Below are 25,160 nucleotides of genomic sequence, written 5' to 3'. Positions count from 1 at the left end.
TCAACCATATTTTTGTCTTCTGTTTTTAGTTCTTTGATTTTCCTGAGGCACTGTAGCAGGGTGTTGAGAGTTAAGTGTGAAAGACTATATTTAGTTCTAAAATTGTTGTATTGCATCTGTACAGGGCTTCTTCTCAATTAAGTCAAAATAGTTTTATGAGTATTTTATATAATTTAGCAATTATGCTAAAACCAATTATTACTGTTATTTTCTGCATGTAGCTCAGAGAAGGGCAGTATGCCATTAATATAGTATTTCTGGTATTTTATTCTATATTGGTGGGACATATATTAAAAAACCAATATAGTCCTGCATTCTTTTTTTTTATAAGCAACAACCAATTGCATCTCCCTTTAACGTTTACTGATAGCTCTTAAAGGTAGCAATGAACTCCTTGATTTTTGCACCTGGTTCTGGAGGATCTCTTGAAACTGTAGGTTATTTTAACTATTACACAAATGACTTGCTTCCTTTCTCTTACTTCTTTAACTTCCTTCAAATTTATCTTAAAGGTTGCTAAGCTTTTGAACTATTTATATGAACCTTTTGGCATAGCAGCATATCTCTCAAGCCTGAGCCTCAGCGTGCAATATTTTAATATTAGAGTAAGGATAACGAAACTCACTTTTACTTTTGAGTAAGCACACATGGAATCATATTCTTAGGAAGGTGCAGTTACATAATCATAACAAGTGTCCCTAAATATGTCAATTGAACATATTTTCTTTCAGCTATGCTTGCGATGTAAGTTTTAGTTTACAAATTTTGTGGAAGCCAGACAAATCTTTCGTACACTGACATATGATGTCTATGACTTAAAAGATACTTTCAAGTCGACCTGATACATCCTGATGGAAATGCCTAATTTACCACTTGGGCATTCTTTTTTATTTCAGAGAGAGATGGGAAGAAAGTGCCATCTTTATTTGGGCTGTATCTTTGTTGAGGTCAAAAGCTTTCTCCCAACTCCTTGTGACTGAAATAGTTTCCTTAGCAGCTTCACAGAAGGATTCCAGGATTTTTATTTTTATTTTTAGATTTCCTCTGCTGGTTTACAACTCCCAAGATTTATTCTCCCATCCCTCTCTTAATTTCTGCAGCTCCAGGCAGAATGAGAAATTCACAAGCCATAAGTGCCAAGGGGAGGACACGCGCCTGTGTTGGTGTGGTGTGTGTGAAAGAGAGGGAGAGGGTGAGTAAGAGGCGTGCAAGAGTCCTCACCTTCCACTCACGTGTCCAGTCACCTCCTAAAGGGAGGGCGTGTGCGCGCGTGAGAGAAACAGAGACAGAGAGAGAGGGTGGAGGTGAGAGACACGCGTGCAAAAGTCCTCACCTTCACCCACGCGCGTGTCCAGCCCTGCGGGGATCTTCGCTGAGAAACTCGGGGGAAGCGGGCCCAGGCCTCGCCTCCTTCCAGCCACACCCACCGTAGCCGCGCCGCTCGGTTCCTTTCAGCGCCGGAGTCCTGAGGCGGCGTCAGCCCCAACTTTTGCCTAACTTTTTTCCCCCTCTTCCCCGGCCGCGCGGCTCTACGTTTCCGCTCCGAGCTCGGCTTCTAGTCCGCCATGAGGGTGTCGCGCACGCCCCGCACAGCGCGGTAGTTCCCCGAACCCGTCCCGCTTCCTAGCTCCGGAGCCCCCATGGAGTACCTCACCACCTTCACGGGCAAGAGCGGCCGCCTGCTGAGGGGAACCGCCAACCGCCTCTGGGGCGCCGTCCCCGGCGCGGGGAGCCTCCGCCAAGTCCACTTCCAGGATTTCCAACACGACGGGACGCCCTCGCCGCCCGGTAAGGCCTCCCGCTTGGCAAAAACACTTGGCCCCAGCTGGGCCGGCGGGTTTCAGGAGGGAGGAGGAGAAGGAGAGGGGTTTCCCCGGTTGCTTCGTAGCTAGTCAGTCGGAGAGAGAGAGAGAGAGAGAGAAAACGTCCGTCCTTCACTCCCTCCCTCATGTGGGACTACACTTCCCAGAATGCGCGACCCCTGAAAAGTTGTGTTTCCCAGCTTGGTTGGAGAAGGCGGGTTGCAGGCGCTGAAACTCTGGGCCTTCCCTTCCCCTGCAGCTTTGATCCAATGCCCCTTTGGTGTATTTGGACTGGTTTTGATAATAAGGCTTTGCGCGTGTGAGATTTTTATGTGGTGTTTACATAAAAGGGGAGAAAAGGGAGAGGGACCTGGAGTATGAGGAAGTGGGTTGAATTCAAGGGAGACACGCGAGTGCATATTGAAGTTTGGGACAAAATTGAAGTGGGGGAGGAAACCCCATCTCTTCTCTTCTGGTGCTACATTTGGCCTTTTGCAACTGAAAGGTTGTTTTTTTCCAACGTCTTGTACTTGTCTGTCTCTCCTCCTTCTCTCCTCTGATAGTCTGTGACCCATCTTCCCCAGCCCTGCCAAAATTTTCCTTGTTTAAGGAGTGGAAGTCATGGGAAGAAGGCCCAAGCCAGAGTAGGGGGGGAAAGTCACCACTGGTGCTTTATTTTATTTTATTTGCTAAGTAGGACAGCCTATTACAGTGTTTCTTTAACTTTTTTCTCTCTTTTAAAAATTATGGAAGTTTTTGTTTACGTGGTCTGTATTTATCAATATTTTACCAGATTATAAATTAAAATGGACACATTTGCAGCCTTATTGTTTCTCACAATTGTTTGATGGGATTTTAATATTGTGTATTATTTTTTTCAAGGTAGACTGGCAGGTAATTTTGGTTTTGAGGCACCTTGAGATGGTCCTGGGAAACCTCCAGGGAAACTAGGATCACACTTTAAAATGCACTGTCCTATTGAGCTATTCCTGCCAGAAAACTTTGGTAGCTTTTTTCAGTTCTTTTTCTTTGATACAGCAGGGAAAATGAATATCAGCACTGTCCTTGAGAAATTCTCAGTGTAGCAGCTATACCTTCTGCCCCCTGCCTTTGCTTTTGAATCCCACTGAATAGTAATTTCTGGATCCACACATCACATCTTAGTTTATTTAAACAAGCCATAGTAGCCTTGTTCCTATTACTGCAGTTTACACATTACATTAACTCAAAATATGGTTTGTTTATTTGATAAATTTACATAGCCTTATATATATATGGCTCTGAGTGGTGTAGAAACACAAAACAAAATCACCAGAAAAACAACAACAACAACAAAAACGTTAACAAGCAGTTTTAAGTACATGCTGTAATCTGGTTTGTTTTGTATTACCATGATGTGTGAAGGCATGTTTTATTTATTATGTATATAGGTTTTAACAAACTGATTCTGCTTGATTCTGGAAACTGTATATAATCAACACCAAATAATAAAGAAAAATGATGCATCCCAGTACATGCATATAAAACAGAAATAGAATGTCCCAAATAAAATCTTACATGGATTTATCTGTCAGCTTGATCAAAGGTCTGAGCAAATATTCAACTTTTAAATGCCTGATTATCAAGATCGTTGAGAAAATGCTATTGTAGAGGGCTGGCCACATGACAAAAAAGCATAATAACTAATAACTGTATCTTGCAACCAGTGGGCTGTAGATTAGAATGGCGTAAATATGTAAATTATAAAGGTAAGTAGAACTTTAAATCTAGAACACTTTGCTTTGATTGGAGAAACTACAGGAGATATGGCAGTGAAGCAAGGAAGTCACTAATGCATGGGTCCTGAACTTTTTAGCTTCTCCTTTTGTGGTTTTGTTTTGAATTAAAGTAGCTGTAATCATGTTTTCTCCTTATGGGCCATGCATTGCCTGCTTCTGTGTTTGCATCATAACATTGTGTAACCACAGCCATGTCTGAACAGAAAATGTCATTGACTGTTTGTGCAAAGTAGTGTATTCATAAAAATTTTAATAGTTTTGTAGCTTTGGGGAAAATTATTTATTTTTTAGTGAAGATATTAATAGGCATGTTAAAAGTTAACACAGACTTTTTGTCCAAGTGAATGATAAGAAAGTTACATAATATAAAATGTCCATGTATTCTTGAATCGAATGTTACATTAAAATAGAATCTCAAGGATTATTTTCTACTATGTACTTTAGTATGTTTAAGAATAATAAGAATAACATAAACATAAAGTAGTTGCAATATCTACAAAAGCAATTTGTATAGTTTAGAATTATCCAACTATTCAAAAGTAAATTTAATACTCTTGCATTTAAATTTTTATTTACTTTTTAAATCTATTTTCAAAAATATAAGGTAATTTGTGTTTGAGGGGGTTTCAAAAATTCATATCTAGAATGGCTATGCTTAGATTATGGTTTGGTATAGATATCCTAAGTTGAGAATGGCCTGGGATAGAATTTAACTACAGGCAACTGTAGCCAGAATATTAGTGACAACCTTTTGATTTTAGTTAAAAATTTTACTTTGTAATTGACTTCAATATTGTGTGATGAACAAACAAGCTTTGTTGTTATTTTAATTTGTAGTTGGGGCAGTGGTAGTAGCGGCAGTGGGAGGCCCCGCCCATCTGCCATGACACTTCTGTGCGTGCACAAAAGTGTTGCACGTGAGTGCACATGGGAGCAAGCCCGAACTGGTAGTAAAAATATTTGCAACCCACCACTGAGTTGGGAAAATTATCAAATAGTAGTTTGAAATCCTATATGGCTCTTTCTAGTGATAGTTTAAATAAATAGTTCATCTAGGTTCAGATGTTACAGCAGTTGGAAAGCATACAAATGTGAGTAGATTAATAGGCATCCTTTGGCGAAAAGGTTACTGTGTTTCTGTATTTTCATGCTGACCACATGATAACATGGCAGCCTTACTCAAAAGGAAGCATGCCAATAAAAGTATGATAGCCCTGTTCCTCCCCCCAAGAACACAATCAGATCTTAAAGGAAGCCTTCCAAACCCCAAGGGAATGAGGGCTTCTGGAGAGAGAGGGGTGTTCCAGAGAATAGAGGCACACTTGCTTTCTCAGTCCTACACAGTAACATTGTTTAATTGAGGGACCTGGAACATAATCTATTCTGCTTGACTGTATTAGGTGGGGAGAAATTATTGGAGATGAATAATCCAGATAATCAGGCCCTGTGCCATCAATGATATTTTAAATTTTATTTTATATTCTATGATATTGTTATGCTGGTTAAAAGCTATATTAATTATAAAAATGCTGGTTTCATAATGCCCTTTGAATCTAAATTTACACTAAGAAGTTATTATTAAACAACTAAAAGTGGAAGATAAAATGCAAACTAGGAAATTTTTGTACAATATTCTAGAATACTTTCTGTGCTAATGCTTTAGTTTGTAGCAAATTGTGCGTATTCATTTCATATCGTGCAATACCTTGGACAGTGTGGATTTACTTTTTAAATAAAGATATTTAAAGAAAAGGCACATTGGTAGCATAAAAGAGGACCCCAAACTTGCATTCCATTAATCTTTATAGTGCTCTCACTACAGAGCAAATCATTTTAAAATTATATGTCTTTCAAACAGGCTTGTTTGGTTGTGAGTCACTTGTTGCAATAAAACATTTTTAAGTGGTGTAGTACAAGTTAATTATATAAGCCTAAGAAGTTATTTACAACCTGTCCATAGATTTTTCCCATTAATTGTGAAAAAAGCTTTAAAAATTAGACAAAAACTCCATTGTAAAAATATAATTTAATACTTCAGAATTATAATAAGATTCTTCAATTAATTTTTGAAACCTGGGCCCAAATAATGGAGTTTAATTTCAGATGCATAAAAGAATAATATTTAAAATATCCTTTATTCAAGAAAAATATATAACTTAATACTGAATACTGTATACTCAAATCTTAAATTTCAGATTGTGTCTCCATGCAAGATAATTTGTAAGGGAGAAAGTCAAATTCTCTAAATGCATAGATCTAATAAATAGAAAATTTTAAATGATTGTCTCTGATATGTTTACCTCAGCCTTTTAATAGTTTTGGAGGAACTGATTATAGTTATATTGGTAATATTTCATCTTGTATTGTATTACAACATCCCTAATTGGGAACAAACACATAGTGTTTTCTAAAAGATCAAGCGATAAAGGTCAACCTGTACAAAATCAAAGATTGAAGGAGTTTTTGAAACTCTATATGATAAGAATATCAATATCCCAGATACCTTAGAAGGTATTCCCTGTTTACATGAACTTCTAATATTAGAAAATATAGCTAGGTCAACACTTGGTCATTGCCAAATTGGAGGAGTAGAGGAATTGACGGCATATCTTCAGAAATAGAAATTGATAGAATATTCTCAGAAATATGTCAAGCAGAAGCAAAAAAAATAGTAAAGCTTCAAACCAAATCAAGTTTGGAAAATGTTACAGCGGCCTGTTTGGAAAGGGTCAGTCTAGGTACCAGTACTAAAAAAAATAAGACTTAACATTGTTTGTATACTATTGTTCAACACTAATTTCACATGCTGCCAACGGTAAGTTGGAGTGTTACATTCTAATGCATTTAGTATCATGCAGCATAGATTAGAGTCTTTTATGGAAAGAGAGGTGGCATATGAAGACGGCTCAACTTTTGGGAGCCAAACAACCATGGCAAAAAAAATGAGCTAGTGTGTGAATTGGCTTCTCGTAAGTTCTCTCCAGATCAAGGACAGACAACGATCAACCACAAGATTGCTCTGTACAAGATCTCTCTGTGAAGAGATCATAAAATAGTAATCTCCAGTGGGTTTGAGAATTGTAGGAGTCGGGGAAAACATCCTGCTTAAGCTGCAGTTCAGAGCTTCAAAAAAACAACAACCCAACAGTGGGTCACCCATTTCCTGTTATAACTGCTTTAGGAAGATGCTTGTTATTGATGTTCTAAATGTTAAGAACTTTCCAAGGGAAATGGTTTATTACACTGAGAATTTCCTCCTATCCTGATTGAAAGATATTTTACAAAAACTTGGTTTTTTTTTTAAAAGCAACATTAATTTCTGGGATACAGCAAATGCGGGACTAGGATGTTGACTTTGAAAAGTTAAGGATAGACTTGAATGGCTAAAGTTTTATAATAATATTCATAGAGTTTGAAATTAACTATAGGAAATATTTCCATGGGAAAGTTTTGCTGATTGGAAAATAGACACATGATAAGAATGGACTTTGAAGGCTGATTAGACAGAACCAGTGAGAACTAAGAATTACAATTAAAGAAGAGACCACTAATATATGGAGCAATACTCTTCAGTTATAAAAGAAATTAAGGCTATTTGGGAACAAATCTCCAAATTACTTTCAAGATTGTCTGATACTATAACAGAGGGTGCAGAAGAATAACAGATTTCATTGGATAAAACTGAAACTGATTAAATGTAGGTTTGGATTTTTTTAAAATGCCAAATTATAAAAGTGATATTAAAAAAGATGTTGTAGATATGAAAATGTAAAGGCTAGAATATAAGTGTGATATGGGAATAGATACCACATTGGGTTTAGAAATGAAACCAGCTGAGGTCTTAATAATTGAAGGGGACATACAAATAATAAACCGCAAGAATAACTGAGCCTAGAGCTGAAGAAGCTTCTTGGATGAGAAGTGAAACGTCTTCAAAGAAAAACAAAGAAGTCCAGTTGCCTTTTGAAAAAGCACATAGTTAGGGCAACTATGACCTGGATGACTGATAATCTCCATAGACATTTTAGAGACTATATCTCTGTTCCAACTCATCCATGTCTATATATAAATGTAAATATGTTCTGAGATGAGCAAATAGAAAAAAGGGTCAGACTCTTTTTTTTCTCCGTTTTCTTTTTTAGTCTCCTACTAAAGAGACTTGAAGTTATTAAGGAGTTTAGTTTCTTATAAATTGAAAAAAGAACTTAATCAGATAAAGTTTGCTTAATGTTTGATCAGTGAGAAAATGTGGATTTCTGAACAGAGTTCACATGTCAAAACGGTGATCCTGAATGGAACATGATTCCCAGCAATTCTGAGTTATTTACCACTTGTTAAAATGTTTTTAAATGTTTAACAATAGAAAACAAAAAAATAGCATAGCTGTATACAAAAGGTCATACTTGTCATTAAAGTGCTATACAGCTGTGTTTGAAAAACTAGCTAAAGTTAAGGACTAATCTCTGAAGCTGATTTTAATTTACTGCAAATGACAGGCAGGCTATATGTAATGAAAATCTAATCAAATATGTTAGAGAACTGTTATAACCTTGCCCTATATTGAAAAAACTTTTCATCTAGTTTCTTTTGACTTAATAATATTTTGGAAGGCTTGCTAATATTGATAAAGCTAAAGCATTTCTAAACACTAAAGTGTAGTAAATTTAGAGGAATGGAGTCTGATGTGATAAGTAGTTGTCTTACGCTGAGCATAGACTCACTGGCTGATAGCTATGTAACTGGTGAATACATGTCTGCAAGTGATGCTGTAGTCGGCAGTGTGTGATAATTCTGAGATGAGAGAAAGATGAATGCAATGATGCATGCTTTGCTTAAATTTCTTTCAGATACCGGCCAGAAGAAGACTATAGACAAGAAAGATGGGAGACGCATGTCTTTTCAAAAGCCAAAGGGAACTATTGAGTATATTGTAAGTTGCTGCTTGGGTACATAATTTCCAAGATACATTGAAAATGTGATAATGGGATTGATAAATACTATTCTGACTGTTTTCAAACATGTTGAAGTAATTATGTTAAACTTTCCAGTCTTACTGTAGATGTTATATACTAATAGTACACTGGTTTTAAAATATATGCCTTATTGTACTTTTAGAAGACATCAATAAATCCCTTATTGCTTCTAATGATTTTAATATTGCTAATAATCCACTGAGTGCAGATTAGTATAATTTTGTCCCATTTTACCAGTATAGTACACAAATATTTTTGTGCTCTTACAACTTTCATTGACCTATTAATATATCAGGACCAGTTCGTTTTTTAATCATTAGTAACTGAATGCCAAGCCTGTGTGTTCTTCAAATGACCCTTAAGCAGAAATATAGTCAGTCTTAAATTTCTGGTTACTAAGGGAAACTCGAAGTCTGAATTAAGAAATAGTTTATTATATAATACCTATATATTTATGGTTTCTAGATACAGAATTTTCAAATTGTACCACTGTAAATCAGTTCAGTGTTTTCATTTTTAAGTCGAAAAGATTTATTTGAAATGAAACTTAGAAAAAAGCTGGCTATTAGGATTCTATTTCTATGTATGTACTGTGTGTATTTTTGTGACAGTTTAAACAGAACTGACTTACTCTAAAGTTCTATTGCTCTTTTGCTTTCAATTGCTGAATTTCAGAGAAACTGATGAGTATATAACCATAAAATGTAATTAGGAAGTGAATTGGTTCCTTCATTTAAATAAATTACTTGTATAAACAATCTAATACAGAGTGGTATCAGCTATCCCGCTTCTGCATTTCTAACAAAATTGTTTTGAATGACTTGTATTAAACTACACAAGCAGAGCTTTTGTGTCAATTTTACAGTGTAAGTTTATATAATGTGTATATTAGTAACGTTATCATCAGATAATAAGCTTGTTCATGAAGTTGTAATACAGTCAGATTTTCATTTATTTCACTAGAGGAAAAATATAGCCACAGTTTCCAGTAATCGAACTCCTTTCAGTGAATTTAGAAATGTTCAGTTGATACAAATATGAAATATTTAAGTAATTTGTACCATTGTACAATTGTAAGATGATTTACAGTTTTCAGAATACATACTACAAAAATGGTCTCTAATTACTTTTGCAAGCAATTGAAAATAATTTTGGTAAGACTTGCTATTGCCAATAGCCTTAAAGTGTTTGTATCAGGGTATTAAAGAGACTGAAAATGTTTCATTTAGTTTTTCCACTTCTATCTCAAAATAACTAATAACTTGTCATTATTACATAGTGTATTAGGACTTCAATTCGTTTATTATTTGTTACATATTTGTGACCTGATTTGTTTGAATTTCTATTTTATTTTATTCACAATTCCCAATAATTCTCAAATTATTAACATAAATTTGGAAATATAAAAATGTATAAAGATTTCTTCCATGTATTTATTTCTTCTCATGAAAAAGCCTATTAGCAAAGAAGATTAACTTAGAATTCCTCCCTGATAAATACATGCAATACTTGGAAATCTTAATTTTCTATTAAATTACAGTACAATATTTTCCTTTGGAAAACATTATTTGAAAATATTAGAAAAGAGGAAACAACTTTTTGGAAGAAATGCTATAGATGACACACAGTAATGTATTCCTCTAATCCTGAAAAATTCTGACTTGTTCACTCCAAAAATAGAATATATTTCCTGTGATAAGCATTGTGATTAACTTCATGAACTGCTTTAAATAATTGCTAGTCACAATTATAATTGTTTATAAAAAGTAAGACACATCAGTATTCTGGTACTTAGAAACTTGAGCGATGATCAGAGTTTTAGTCTATCCTTTTTTAAATTTTTTGTTGAGGGTCTATGAAAAATGTTGGAAATTTGTGCACTTTTTATTTCTATACATATATTTTCAATAAATATGTTGATAATAATAAATATTATTAAAATAATCCACAATATAACGTTTTAATAAACAAACATAATGAACACTCTACAGACAACTCAATCACATTCTCCACAATAGATTTGGCAGTCATGCCTTGATAATTAACTGAATCTTGGCCAAGTTTCAATATTTTAAAAAATAAGGATTTATCTTGTGTTATCATTATGTATGTTGCTCATAATGATGTGACAAGAAGATAAATGTCTACTCTTCTGTTCCATCTGAAAATATGAGACAATTCATACAATATTCAGATATTCAACTCTGTTACTTAGGGAATTATAAGGCAATAGAACTTTGAGTTTGGCTTAGAAATGAACAAAAAACATGATTACATACTTGATTCTCCCATGACAAAGTCGTTTAAGGAGCAAACTTGACATTTTGTTTCTGGAGTTATACAGTGAGCTTTTGATTTCTTGTGGTAAATAAATAAAGACTTGTTATCTAGTGGTCAAATTCATTTTAATAAATATCATATTATCTGATACAGACATGAAGTATTTAACTAATTTGTATCTTTGTACCAACATGGCAGATTTCAGAGTACATTTATGCAAAATGGTCTGTAATTCATTTTGCAGGAGATTTAAATAATGTTGTCCATTTATATAAATGTATGTAAATTCTATTTGAAGCTGTTGCATTAATTTATAAAGCCAAAGCCATTTATATATTAAGCCTCAGTGTTCAAATTCAGTTTAAATTTATTATATTTTTCTACTCAAAATTAAGCCTAGATAGTGATTTTTTTTTGGTAGAACCTTATTTGGTACAAATGAGAGGGAGAAATAGAGCTAGGTACCATCCTGATGATCTTTGCCAATGGCTTCAAGTATACTGTGAATAGGCACTTTGATGCTCTTCCATAAGTTGCTTTCGTATTTCCATACACTACATTCAAGCTAATAGAGGTCAGGGACAAGATATCTGGAGGATATTGGAATTGTGCAGAATACTATGGTGCAGCTTCCATGAAGTTCAGAATAATTTTATAGTTTAACTTCTTGGAAACTGTCTTAATTTTAGGAGGTGAACTACCATTTTTCTGCATCTTCAACCACACAGTTGGTCTAGCAATACACCATGTTTGATGGAAATGATTGTATTTGAGTAGCCTAAGATACCTCATATCTTTGCCATTTTGATTGCCCACCTATCCATTGCTGCTGGCCCAGTCCTTCCTGCCATTGCTGCCCCCCATTGCACCATACATCACTACTGTACCAGCAGGGGCCTTCTTTCATTCTGGTGCTGCTGGGGCTTTCTAGGCTCTCCCTTTGTGCCATTCCCAGATGCAAAAAAATGATCTGTCTAGAAAAGTCCTTCTTTCACAATGGCAGTCAGGACAGTTTCTCATATTGGTCTTCTTTCACAAAAGAAGGCTCTCTGTGCATGGCATGGAACACCTGGATGGGGCAGCAAATTGATAGATGGCCCAGCTGCACTTGCCCGAAAAAGTCAGTGTGAAAGAAGGCCCTGCCCAGTACAGTAGTGGCATGCATTGTGGGGAGCAGATCAGGCAGTGGGGGCACAGGAGACAATGGGTAGGTAATCAGCAAAAAAAGCAGTTGTAAATGCCAGTGAACAGTCTCTGAGTAAGGACAGGGTATCGGTTTAGAAAACCTAACAATTTAGCAATTCGATTGCTGGAAAAGTACAAAAAGACATGTGTGTTTGTGTGTGTGTGTGTGTTTTCTTTATTTTAGATCCCTTTTGAGTGAAGTATCTGATAGATACTTTGCATGAAACAGTAAAATAAAGATAGCCTTTATTTAAACTAGACTTACTTTAGGCAGGACAAAATGGGAGAATAATTTTAGAGGCAGACACCAAAATGACTATATTTGGATGATGATATACATATAGCTATATATTTCAGAGAGTCAGTTTTAGTACTGCACTCCAACCATTGTGCCACCCTGGCTCATATTCAAAACAATGTTATAAACATTTTTTTAAGCTGCATGTTTTTTTTTTAAAAAAAACATGGATATAAAATGGTTTGCCCTTTTAGGCAACTAAAATCTAAAATTTGTAAATTGCAATTGCTTTCTATTAAATGTAGTTGACATATTTTCATTTGATATTTGTTATATTTTGTCATTTTTGTCAGGTGAGTTATGTTCTTCTGTTTTGTTTTTTCAAAATGAATTCTGTCATGTTGTAGGAACTGACAAAAATTCCTCAAGCATTGTAACTGAAACAATAATTTCCATTGTTTCAGACTTATGTCTCTTTTCAGGAAGCACCTTTTGTTGGCCAATATCCACATCATTCATTTTTAAAAGACTGGCTTCATTAGGGTTTGCAATAAGCAAAACATCACAGTCACAATGAGTCAGCAGCAAATGCTTCAAAAGTTTTGATATCTATTTGACAGATAGTTGTCTTTCAGCTTCTCCTTGGTGTATGCTGAATCTTAGTGTATGCTGAATCTAAGAATCTAAAATCTTCAGTGCACATTAAAAAGTAACTGTCTTAATTTTTTTATTAGAAATAAATCAGAAATAGTTTATAGGGCTCGGGACATGGAATCACCAGATAAATTACTCATTAATTCTGTTTTAATGAACTGGTGTTGCTGTTGGAGGGTAAAGTTTTATTTTAATCTAAATTAATCACATTTTATAATGATTAGTGTTTTGTCCTACTCTCTGCTCCTTTCTTTCTTTGGAATACTAGGTAATCCTCATTTTATGGTAATAACAGTTTGTATGTCAAATTGGAAACATCAGCTTTTTATTCCCAGTACAGCAGCTAAGAAAATATTTAAAATTTGAGAAAACTGCATGCTGCTGATTAATTTTTTACAAGAGCTTATTTTTAAAAACAATTCTATTAGACTTGGTTCTTAAGTAAGTCAAACACTTTTAAATTGTTCAAATAAAATTGTAGGCATCTCAAATATTTGGTTAGTTAGTCTTTTTATCTTTGAAATTTATTCAACGCCAGATTATTTAGAGCAACTGAATTATTGTTTTACTGTATTTCAATCCTACTAATAAAATGTAGGCCTGTACATTTTTCTTGGCTGCTATTTTATTTTAAAACTATACAATATAATGCTAGACTTTCAAGAACATAGGAAAGATTTGGCTACATATCACTTAATTGCATTTATGTTCTGTAAACAGGTGGAGTCAAGAGATTCTTTGAATACTGTGGCCTTGAAGTTTGATACTACGCCTAATGAATTGGTGCAGTTAAACAAGCTGTTTTCCAGAGCAGTTGTTCCTGGACAGGTATTGTCTACTACATAACATAAGTACAGTAAAAATAGATGAAGAGTTATTAATGGTTTATTGAACATTATATGCATTCCTTCCTTTGGCGATGACTACCTTGTGACATTAGTGGATCAGGAAGAAAGGGTAAGCAAAGAACTCACTGGCTTGGTACCATCAAAGCTGATACAAAGATGAACATCCAACAACTGAAAGAAGTTGTGCTTGACAGGGTAGCATGGAGAACACTTGTCTATAAAGTCACCAAGAGTCAAATGACTGAATGGTTAAAGCTGACTAATTAATAAACTCCAGATCCATTTTAAAAGTTTAAATAGAAAAGAATCATGATTCTAGCAGGATACCTTAAGTAGCAGGACAATTCCGTAATAAAAGAATAAGGGCATACATTTACCTTTAACATTTTTCAAAGTTGATTAGAAAAATTACTTCTATGCAAATTCTGAAAAAGGGAAATAAAGTCTTTATTGGAGTCAACATAACATGAATGAAATTCATATCACATATAAATGTGGATATGAAATGTGGATATGAAATCCTAAGCAAACTCTAAAAAACTAATTGAAGATAAGCGCAATAAAATTTGTATTATCCACAAGGTATTTTATGAAATATCAGATAACGTATAAATAATTTCTGTATCATTTCTAAATTGCTACTGATTTATGCAAAAACAAATTTTTGAACACAATATTAAAAAGTTCGCGGTTTTCTATTACATTTATGTAGACATGTCTTTTTGAGCCATGTGCAAATAATGTTTTAATTTTAAATTAATAATGTCTACACCAGTTAAATCAGATTTAATCAAAATGTGTTTTTATAGGTTTTATATGTTCCTGATCCAGAGTATCTTTCCAGTGTGGAGAGTTCCCCCTCACTTAGTCCTGAAAGTCCTTTGTCACCTACATCTTCAGAAGCTGAAGCTGAGAAGACAGCTGTAAGTATATGTCTGTGTGTGCCTACACACATCTAGAATACTTTCCCCCCAAAGACGCATTTCTGAAAAGTAGTCAAATTGTCGTATGCATGTCTCATTGATTTGATCAGAACTGAGGCAAACTGATATAAAAATCTATTTCTGTTTTCAAATATTTTGAAAGGTTGATGTGGATGTTAGCATTGGACATTGGACAGCAGTGTTAATATCGTGAATGTTGGTATCTTTAATATTAAATAAAACTATAATGCTATAGTCTATATAGCTTTGTGAAATACTGTAGACCTTTCATATACCAACTTGTGATTTAATATTGTCTGTATAATTTATTTCTAACACATATGGTGATGTTTAAAATGACTCATTTTTTTCATTGACTTGCTTTTGAACTTTTCTGTTATACTACATGGGTTTGGCAAGGATAAGCTACATTTATAAAGCACATCCTATTTTTGGTTCTATCACTGCAGTTTTTGTTTCTATAGGATTCAGATGGGGCCCAAAAGAAAGAAACAGCAGCCATACCAGCATATCCCTGTGTTCGGTCTACAAGAGTTGTGTCATCCACGTCAGAAGAGGAGGAAGCTTTCACAGAAAAATTTCTCAAGATCAATTGTAAATACATTACAAGTAATAAGGTACAAAATTATATGTTTCTTACATAAAATAATGTGTTACCTAAGTTATTTGAGAATTTTCCTTTTATTGGGATAGAAGAATTTTGGTAATTGATATTAGCTATAAGTAGAGGTTAACCTTACAACTTTATCAAAGCTATACATTACCATGCCACATTCATCCACTTTGTCATAGTAATGATGATAATATCTAATGAAAAAAAGTAGCAGCTGAGTTGAAAGATGCAACAGAAGATACACATAGATTTTTATTAACTACCGTATTTATCGGCGTATAACACGCACCGGCGTATAACACGCATCCCCCATTTTAACACAAAAATTTGAGTAAAATTTTTTTTCATTAAAAATAAATGACTTGGAAGCTCGGAACTTAATGTTGGATTAAAATTTATAACATTAGAACATGAATTATAACATTAACTCCTCTTAAAAGGCAAATATGAAATGAAAAAACACCTCTTTGAGCAAAAAGTTATTTCCATTTTCTTCCTTATATAATATTTTCTGTTTCAACATAAAGTGCCTTCCTTCCTTCCCTCCCTCCCATCCCTTTCTTTATGTTTTCTTCATGCTTTCTTTTCTTTTTCCTCTGCTCTTTTTAAATCCCCCCCCTTCTTCTCCTCCTCTACATTTAGGTTGGATTAGTTTGTACAATGGTCATCAAACTTCTGAAGTAAAAATAAATAAATAAATCATATTTAAGAAGAAGAAGAAAAAGGAAGACGTTTTTAGTTAAGTCAAACGTTTTAATAAAAGTTTCATCTTTTAAGATTTGTCCAACACATCCAATTGTAACCTTAACAGTAAAGAATATCACCCCAGCTGCTAAAGGTTCAACCAGTCTGAGAACCATTGAAAAGACAACAGTGCAAAATCCAAAAGACACAACTTCCTCACCGCCATTGCTTTGGTACCAAATCTTTGAGGAAGGGGCTCCAGAAAGAAGGAGGAGGAGGAGGAGGAGGAGGAGGAGGAGGGAACCAAAGAGAGCTTTTACCGAGTCTGCGCCCCACAGCCAGGACCGTCCTTGCGCCTCCAGCCGCGTTTCTTCCTGCAAAGCCATTCGGGCAACCCGAGAGTTCCGCTTGACGCCAGAAGGGCTTTGCAGGAAGAAACGCGGCGTTTCTTGTGTGTGTGTGTGTGTGTGTGTGTCTGTCTGTCTCCGCCATCCCCAACCTCTACACCTTGCAGGACTGCTGCGCCTTTGAGAAGCCGGGGTGGGGGGGAGAGGGGGACGGGAACGACGCCTAACCCCCACCCACACAACCCGGTCCCCGGGAATGCCGCTCCCGCCGTTCAGAAACCGAGGGGGAGAAAAGTTCAAAAGCCGCCGGAGCCAGCTGGAAAAGGAGCGACTTTCCCCATTAGCCGGCGCCCTCCGCCAATCCGCAACGGCCTCGCAAATTAAAAACCGAAGGAAGGCGGCGAGCTCAGCCAAGCGCGGCCAGGCAGCCAGCGGCGCGCACCGGCTTCCCAGCGCAGGGAACTTCTCCGGCGGCTGGGGGGAGGCCGTCAAGCGGAACTCTCGGGTTGCCGAGAGTTCCGCTTGACGCCAGAAGGGCTTTGCAGGAAGAAACGCCGCGTTTCTTCCTGCAAAGCCCTTCGGGCAACCCGAGAGTTCCGCTTGACGGCCTCCCCCCAGCCGCCGGAGAAGTTCCCTGCGCTGGGAAGCCGGTGCGCGCCGCTGGCTGCCTGGCCGCGCTTGGCTGAGCTCGCCGCCTTCCTTCGGTTTTTAATTTGCGAGGCCGTTGCGGATTGGCGGAGGGCGCCGGCTAATGGGGAAAGTCGCTCCTTTTCCAGCTGGCTCCGGCGGCTTTTGAACTTTTCTCCCCCTCGGTTTCTGAACGGCGGGAGCGGCATTCCCGGGGACCGGGTTGTGTGGGTGGGGGTTAGGCGTCGTTCCCGTCCCCCTCTCCCCCCCACCCCGGCTTCTCAAAGGCGCAGCAGTCCTGCAAGGTGTAGAGGTTGGGGATGGCGGAGACAGACAGACACACACACACACACACACACACACACAAGAAACGCCGCGTTTCTTCCTGCAAAGCCCTTCTGGCGTCAAGCGGAACTCTCGGGTTGCCCGAATGGCTTTGCAGGAAGAAACGCGGCTGGAGGCGCCAGGACGGTCCTGGCTGTGGGGCGCAGACTCGGTAAAAGCTCTCTTTGGTTCCCTCCTTCTCCCCCTCCTTCCACAGTGTGTGTGACGCTGCCGCCAGGCTGAGATCGGCGTATAACACGCAGGCAGGGTTTAAGCTTCCAATTTTAGTTTTAAAACTGCGTGTTATACGCCGATAAATACGGTATGTGGACCATAGAGTTCTGTCATCTTTTTATAAATAGCATTTTTAAAGGATTCTTGCATATATGCTTCCACAATCTTAATATTTAGACCATCTTTTCTGTTCTCAGACAATAGGAAAGGATATACTTGTGCTATCTTACAAATGTTAGCCAGATATCTTACAAATTCTTAGCCAGTTATGCCATAGAAACATCAATTCACTTCAGGCATTGAAATTTAATAAACATGGCCCAAACTAAGAAAGTTTTCCATTTAAAATTACCATGTTTATTGGAGAAGAGGATATTCTCTGAATTTAAAATGATCTCCCCAAAAGGAAGACAAAACAGAAAACAAAAACTTCACAGACAGGAAGTCCTTAATGTCTAACTTTCCGTCCTTGTCAATTTATTATTAGCAATTCCAGAAGAATCTAATGTCTTCCTTAGAAAATGTGTGTAGGGATTTTATTGTGTCTCTGTGAGTATAACTTGCAGAAGTCACACTCGCCTCACAAAAAAAATGAAGCAGGGACAATGTTAGGATAAGAAAAAAGTACTAAATAAACTCTTAAGTTCCTCTTAAAAAGATACCCCAGTTAATTAATTAATTTTCCATCTGCATTTATTCAAGATTGCTGCTCACATACATATAACTCAAAGAACTACTTAAAATTGCATTCATATTCACCTTCCTCCTTCCAGCGAGGAAAGGCAATAAAGACAAGAAGTGATAGAAACCTAGGTAGTGGAAATGCTGCTATTCTTGAGAATACATTTTTCTTAGCCAATATGAAAAGCTGCTGCTGCTGCTTAAAACAGGAGTGACTAAGTGGCTGAAATGCATGGGATTTTCCTTTCATCTCTAGTTTCCTCCATTCATCTTGCCTGTATCAACTTTTGCTTCCTCCTTTTTTCGTCCTTTCCTTCAATTGACCTAAGGACTCAGCAACATGCAAAATATTTTTCTCTGTAGATTTTCCTCATTACACTAAAAGCATAAAGTAAAAACATACATCAATTCTCCAATCTGTACTGGATATAACTCAATCCATATCCTGCCTTTGTGCCTCTTTTTCCTTCCTCTGGCACTTTCTATAGTGAACTGAATAAAAGTCAAGAGTTTTAACATAACTTTCCAAAATAAATACTTCTGAATCTCTGTAAGAGTAAAGGATAAAAACCAAATTGATCTTATAAGCAAGAGCTTTACTTCAAATGAAAATTGGTTTTATTTATGTACTTGATTCTTAAGTAGATTCTTAATATATAAGATTCTTATATATTATATTTAGGAATGATATTCTTGAAATATTTTTTCTGTTACATAGGCTTCAGTCCTATTTAGTTACGTGTGTGTGTGTGTGTGTGTGTGTGTGTGTGTGAGAGAGAGAGAGAGAGAGAGAGAGAGAGAGAGAATTTTCTTACCTTTTCCCAATCTTATTTATTATCTATTTGTTAAATATATCTTTACTGTCGTATAAATAGTATGCATCTCAAATTATATATAGCACATATTTCTACTTCTTCAGAGCTGTATACCGGTAACCCTTTCAAATGCAAGCAATTCATATCTTCAGAAATGCATTGGAATTTTTTCCTTTTTAGGGACAGCATCTTGAAAAAAAAAGTGTTTATATATATTGATAAAGACTTCATTAAAATTAACCACAATTTCATAAAGTCTTTGAAATATGTAACTTGATATTATTTGTAGCATGACTTATAAAATTACTGCTTTTTTAAAAATTGTTTTATCTTATTTCTAAGTTTTATCTAATAAAACTGCTGAAATAAGTTTATACTAAGATTTGTTGAAGTTCTATTCAATTAAACAATTTAAATGCAAAATTATCTTACAATACCATTTTACAATATTTGTGAATTATGGCTAAAACTTCCTTTTTCATAGCAATAATTTCTATATATTGGTATAATATTAACTAGGCAAAACTGTTTTTCCTTAAAGATTATATTTCCTAGGAATTTACAATTTTCAGTGATTTATAAGAAAGATGAATGTGCTTGTTAGACTTTAATAGAAGTACTCAGTGTTCATTAAATAATGAAGTGATTAGATTACTTCTAGACATAATTTGAAAAGATTTTGTTTATTTTTGCAGGAAGTTTGATTGTTTTTCTCCTTATCTTAGGGAACTGTCACCGGTGTGCTCCTAGTGACACCAAACAATATAATGTTTGATCCACATAAAACAGATCCATTGGTTCAACAAAATGGCTGTGAAGAGTATGGCATCATGTGTCCAATGGAAGAAGTGATGTCAGCTGCTATGTATAAAGATGCAGATGTCAAAATACAGGATTCGTTACCCATGTAAGATAGATTAGTGTATGTATGTGTACACATCTCTCTCTGTATGTTTCAAATGAAAAAAATTGCATTTGCATATGCATGGCAGCTTTAGAAAGTTACTTTAGACATGTTTTCTGATTTGGCATGTTACCAGATTCTCATATCCTGTTTTCCTGAAAATGAGACCTCCCTGGATAATAAGCCCAATCAAGCTTTTGAGCGCATGCTCTAAAATAAGCCCTCCTTGAAAATATTGCAACACAGCAGCAGTCATGAGGTGACCAATCTCGCCACCTCATACACCTCAAAAATAATAAGACCTCCACGAAAATAAGCCCAAGTGCTTATTTTGGAGGTCAAAAGAAGACCCTGTCTTATTTTCAGGGAAACATGGATTTGTGACCAGCTTTATTAATCACTTTTAATAAAATATTGGTTGTTTTTGTGACACAATTATTATGTATAAGCAGAACTTTGTTTTATTGATTAGCATAGGATTCTCCATGCAAATTCTTCACCATAGAATTTCTCCCAAATAATTGTTTCTTTGAAGCCTGTAAGTACAAAAATAAAAATAGGAAAATTGTTTTTATCACGCAACCTACAGAAGTTAAATTATCTACATCTACTACAACAATAATGAGGAATTCTGTCCCTCTTAAGGTAGCTCAACGAGTTGTCTATGTTTGAATATAAGACTATTCTATAAAGAAACCTTTCCTGAGCTACGGGTATGCTAGAAATGAAGCTTTCTCCATTGTACCCCACACATTATGAATACAATGCCCACAGATGTGTGTCTGGCTTTCTCTTTTCTAACATTCAAGATTTTAAAAACCATCCTTTTTAAATAGGCTTATGGTACCTAGCTATTTTAAGTGCCATCCTATTTATTTGTACTCATGTTTTATGTAGTTATTAAAAGCAACTGGGATATCTCTTTATTTTATTGTACACCACCCAAGCTCATAGAATTTTTTGCAATAAATAAATCTTGTACACTGCTAATGGGGTGGGAGGTGTGGGATTGTCCTCTACAGAGATATGTTGTATAACTGCTTAGAATAGTTATCAAACTGGTTCTATTAAAGTGATCCTAGTTTTAAAAAAAAGTTATGTGCATTTTGTTTTCTCAGGTTATAACACAGAGGTCTTCTTTACTTTTTAGTGATGTAGGTCAGTTATCTGTAAAAGATCTCTGCCACTTCAAGAAAATTACCAGAAGTAATACTGATGAAATGGAATTAAGAATGAGAGATACAGGAAATGATAGTGCCAGTACTGCTCCAAGGAGTACAGAAGAATCTCTGTCAGAAGATGTTTTCACGGAGTCAGAACTGTCTCCTATACGAGAAGAGCTTCTGGATGACCTTCGACAAGACAAATCTTCTGGAGCGTCATCTGAATCGGTCCAGACAGTAAACCACACTGGCGGAGAATCTGTAAAGGATATTTCAGACTCTGTTAATACTATTGGGGATGTAAACTCCAGTGGAGAACAGCCTTTGGATGATGGCAGTACTTCTGTTAATGATACTGTGGACTCGAAAGCAGTGGAGGAAGCAATAAAAGTTCAGAATATTGTAGAAGGATCTATTTCTGATGCTGAAGCACAACATGGAACATGTCAGGAACCTGTAGAAGGAAATGTACCAGAGGATGAGCAGCATTTGGATTCTGAAAAAACTGATTCTCAGAAAGAGATCACAAATGAAGGGGAAACTGTGAAATTGCCAACTCAAGGTTCTGAGACAGATACAGAGACGCTGCGGACGCTTTGGAAGACCCATACTATGCAACAAACCAAACAGCAGCGGGATACCATCCACCAGGAAGTGCATAAAGAAATGAAACACAAAATGGCAACAGTTGATGGAACCGTAGAAGGTAAGGGTTTAAACTTAATATAGTATAACCATAAAATTTCTCAATAAATCTTAATTATTCTTCATGCACATGGTTGGAAAAAAATATTATATTCTCAATTTTATTGCAATCAAAATGCATCATGGGGTAATGCGAAATGCACTATTTCTGAAGGATCTGATTTCTTTGAGAGAAAGCAAAAGACAGCCCAGTGTTAACTTTTAGCAACATATTTATTTTTTACCACTGTACTGTGAAGGCTCTTGTCACTCTTGATAATCCACAAGAATCATCATAATCATCATCAATTCAGAATCCAATCTAGGTTGGTCCCAGTGACCTGGCTGGCCAACATCTGGTATAAACAATAAAAACAGGTTATACAAAAAATATAAAAAGTATCTCTCATCAGTTTAAAAACACAGAATCATAATCAGCTGCAGACTTCATTCATTTATGTGCAGCCATTGGAAGAACTTCCCATCGTTGCTGGAGCAAGCATGATGGCAGAGCCATGTGTTCAAGGCCTTCCCAGAGGCTTAGAGGGATGGGACAAATCTAATATCGGGGACTGATAATGTTCTACAGGACAGTCCCCATGGCAGCAAAGAGTCTCTTCTTGGGACCCACCATCTCTTTTGTAGATGGAACATGTAACAAGAGCCAAGGTGGCGCAGTGGTTAAATGCAGCACTGCAGGCTACTGCTAGATCAGCAGGTCAGCGGTTCAAATCTCACCGGCTCAGGGTTGACTCAGCCTTCCATCCTTCCGAGGTGGGTAAAATGAGGACCCAGATTGTTGGGGGCAATATGCTGACTCTCTGTAAACCGCTTAGAGAGGCCTGAAAGGCCTATGAAGCGGTATATAAGTCTACTGCTATTGCTATGGCTCTCCTGGATCTGGATGCTTTTTGATGCAATCTATTCGCTGCTTCCGTTATCTTCCTTGTTACCTCCCTTGCCTGACATTCCATCATTTATTTGCATCACATTTATAAAATATGTCACTTTCTGCTAGCTAATCTTTGCCTCTTATTTTTCCAGAACTTATTGGTGGTTCTTGAAGTCCTTGATATTCTCAGTAACCTGTCTCTGTACCCATAATTCAAAACATTTCTCATCTATGTCTTGGTCATTTTCAATGTCATTTCAACTATTTCTCCATTATTAGTTATTAAAGCTATTATCATAGCTTTAACTATTTGATATCTATTGTCAGAAATATCTTTATTTTTGAATTATGTAAGTTTGCACAAACTTAAATGAATTAAAAGAGTCTAAATTATTAGAGTAAATTAGAGCTAAATACAAGATGGCAATCCTATTCATTTCAGTCTCATTGCCTTCTGTATTTTAACCACTTTCCCCCCCCCACCCCCCAAAAAAAACTTAATTTCTTTTATTTATTTATTTGGGTATGTGTGTGAGAGTGTGTGTGTGTGTGTATTTATGTTGGATAAATAAAACAAAGATATATTTTAAATTATCTTGTTTTCTCCATTAATCATGTTACATTTCTAGATCATGTTAACACTTACTTGTATTGTTGACAAAGAGCTGTTAGCACTTTAACTGCCTCTTATGCCATTAAAGTGTTTAATGGATGTTTCATCTGGGCCTGGTATTTTTGACGGCTGCTTTATTGCCTCCTACCTCTTACTTTGCAGTGTGGCTGTTTCTGAATATAGTATTGTTTCCACAAATATTTTTGTTTTTTTGGGCCAATTTTAAATATTTTTAATAATTTTTCCATCTCCCCTTAAGGAAATCTTATCTCAGTAGCATAGCTTCCACATTTATGTTTAATTAGTCCTACTTTTAACTAAATTTCTTATGAAACTCTACGGTGCTAAAAAGTATTCTGTTTCTAAAAGTTACTTGTATCAGTGTTGATAGAATATGGTTGCAGCAAGTAATGATATACACAGCAATATGTTTCCTGGACTGTATTAGTTATTTGGACTTTTAAAATCTATATTTTGTATTTAAAGACAGTCATCATCATGAAATGGCTTCATGCTTTTGTATTCAAGCTTATCCCCCCCTCTTCACATGAAATTCCTTTCTTCCTGAATAAAAACACACAAACACATAGAGCAATTTGTGAGAGCAAGTGATTTGGAAGTTTGGAAGTCTGCAGGGGATTTGGTATTTGAGAAGATCATTCTTTAGAAATGTTTCTTCTGGCCAATTGTTAGCCCTTCAAGATAGGCAAGGATCAAGAAACAGGGACAGCAAGAGAGTCCAGAAATATTCTTCATTATTTATTTATGGAGTAAAATAACAAAAACTAGTGTTGTTATTTTTAGTTCTTTCTCAAGCTTTTGTTTCTTTGCCAGAGTCTGAGTAACCTTTTGTCAAAGTCTTCCCTTAACAATGTCAGATCTGCATTCCTTTGTGCTGATTAACATTGTAATAAATGAATCATGCAACATTTGTTGTATGGTTATATATCATAACCAGTCAATGGCACGGTTAAGTTTAGTCACAGGTGCTTATTTAATTGTAGATAGAGAGCAGGAGCTCATTTGTTGCATCCTACGTTGTAATGCATAGTCAGGCAATTGGGAGTTGGGCCTTAGGAAGCATAGCTGCCAATGTAAGGTAAATTGTCTAATAAAGGAAAGCAAGTGGATGCAAACTTCCTATGCTTTAATGTTTGCACCCACTTCTTTTTGTCCCCTCTATAGGTTGGGGCTTAAGAAATAAAGTCAATATTTTAAGACATGCAAAATACGGGTTTGTTTCAGCTTCCTCAAAATAAGAAATATGGGCCTGATTTTAGGACCGTTTAGTTTCATGGTGTCTTAAGTCTCTGCTGTGGTTTGATAAATCCATGTCACTATTTACTTTCCAAATTTGAGATCTGAAGGTTTGGGATTAGAGGAGGTATAAGCAGAGAGCTAGATGTTCACATGTAGCCTTAACTGCAGATTGCGCACAAATGCTATAATAGCTAAAGTTAATATTTAGCAGAGTAACAATATCTAATCAGTTTTTAAAGATGCGCCCAAATTTATCCAGTAATTAATTTAATATTTAATAATTAGCAAAGCAAAATTGCCAACCAGTCTGGCGTTTTATCTCTTTTTAAAAGGCCCTCTAATAAAAGAGAAGAGAAGACATCGGTTATACAAGTTCTTGTGTCTTAAAGTGGGCAAGCCAATGCGAAAAACGTTTGTATCACAAGCAAGCGCATTGATGCAGCAATATGCACAAAGAGATAAGAAGCATGAATATTGGTTTGCTGTGCCATCAGAAAGGTAAGATGGATATTTTCTATGTATCTTCATTGTAGGAAGACACTTATCTTTCCATTTCTAAATTAATATTAAAGCTATTTTCATATTGAGACAATTCCACATCCTTCTGAATTTAAAGG

At 36.0% G+C, this 25,160-nt stretch overlaps 1 protein-coding gene and 1 long non-coding RNA gene across 6 annotated transcripts in view; one reads left to right on the top strand and one right to left on the bottom strand.

The window, feature by feature from the left end:
* The window catches only part of LOC148049146 (uncharacterized), a 72,821-nt gene extending 71,386 nt beyond the window's left edge, over positions 1 to 1,435 (bottom strand). The window contains exon 1 of the long non-coding RNA XR_015695603.1: positions 1,334 to 1,435. This is a non-coding gene — a long non-coding RNA (uncharacterized LOC148049146). The remainder of the gene's footprint in view (positions 1 to 1,333) is intronic.
* Positions 1 to 25,160, top strand: part of OXR1 (oxidation resistance 1) — a 216,950-nt gene that overhangs the window by 161,022 nt on the left and 30,768 nt on the right. For 3 of the 5 annotated variants that reach the window (XM_087706778.1, XM_087706779.1, XM_087706776.1), the window contains 7 exons: positions 8,428 to 8,510; positions 13,631 to 13,738; positions 14,568 to 14,681; positions 15,167 to 15,319; positions 19,753 to 19,934; positions 21,082 to 21,800; positions 24,876 to 25,041. In XM_087706778.1, the coding sequence (XP_087562904.1) occupies positions 8,428 to 8,510; positions 13,631 to 13,738; positions 14,568 to 14,681; positions 15,167 to 15,319; positions 19,753 to 19,934; positions 21,082 to 21,800; positions 24,876 to 25,041 (1,525 nt within the window). Of the gene's footprint in view, positions 1 to 1,480; positions 1,789 to 8,427; positions 8,511 to 13,630; positions 13,739 to 14,567; positions 14,682 to 15,166; positions 15,320 to 19,752; positions 19,935 to 21,081; positions 21,801 to 24,875; positions 25,042 to 25,160 lie in introns of those variants that run through there. The other 2 variants (XM_087706781.1, XM_087706780.1) reach the window with 1 other exon arrangement.

The sequence above is a fragment of the Thamnophis sirtalis genome, unplaced genomic scaffold, assembly GCF_051295495.1.
Source record: "Thamnophis sirtalis isolate CommonGarterSnake01/CBP01778 unplaced genomic scaffold, rThaSir2_p1.2 scaffold_2, whole genome shotgun sequence".
Classification (NCBI taxonomy): domain Eukaryota; kingdom Metazoa; phylum Chordata; class Lepidosauria; order Squamata; family Natricidae; genus Thamnophis; species Thamnophis sirtalis.
This window is presented reverse-complemented; position numbering and strand designations above follow the sequence as displayed.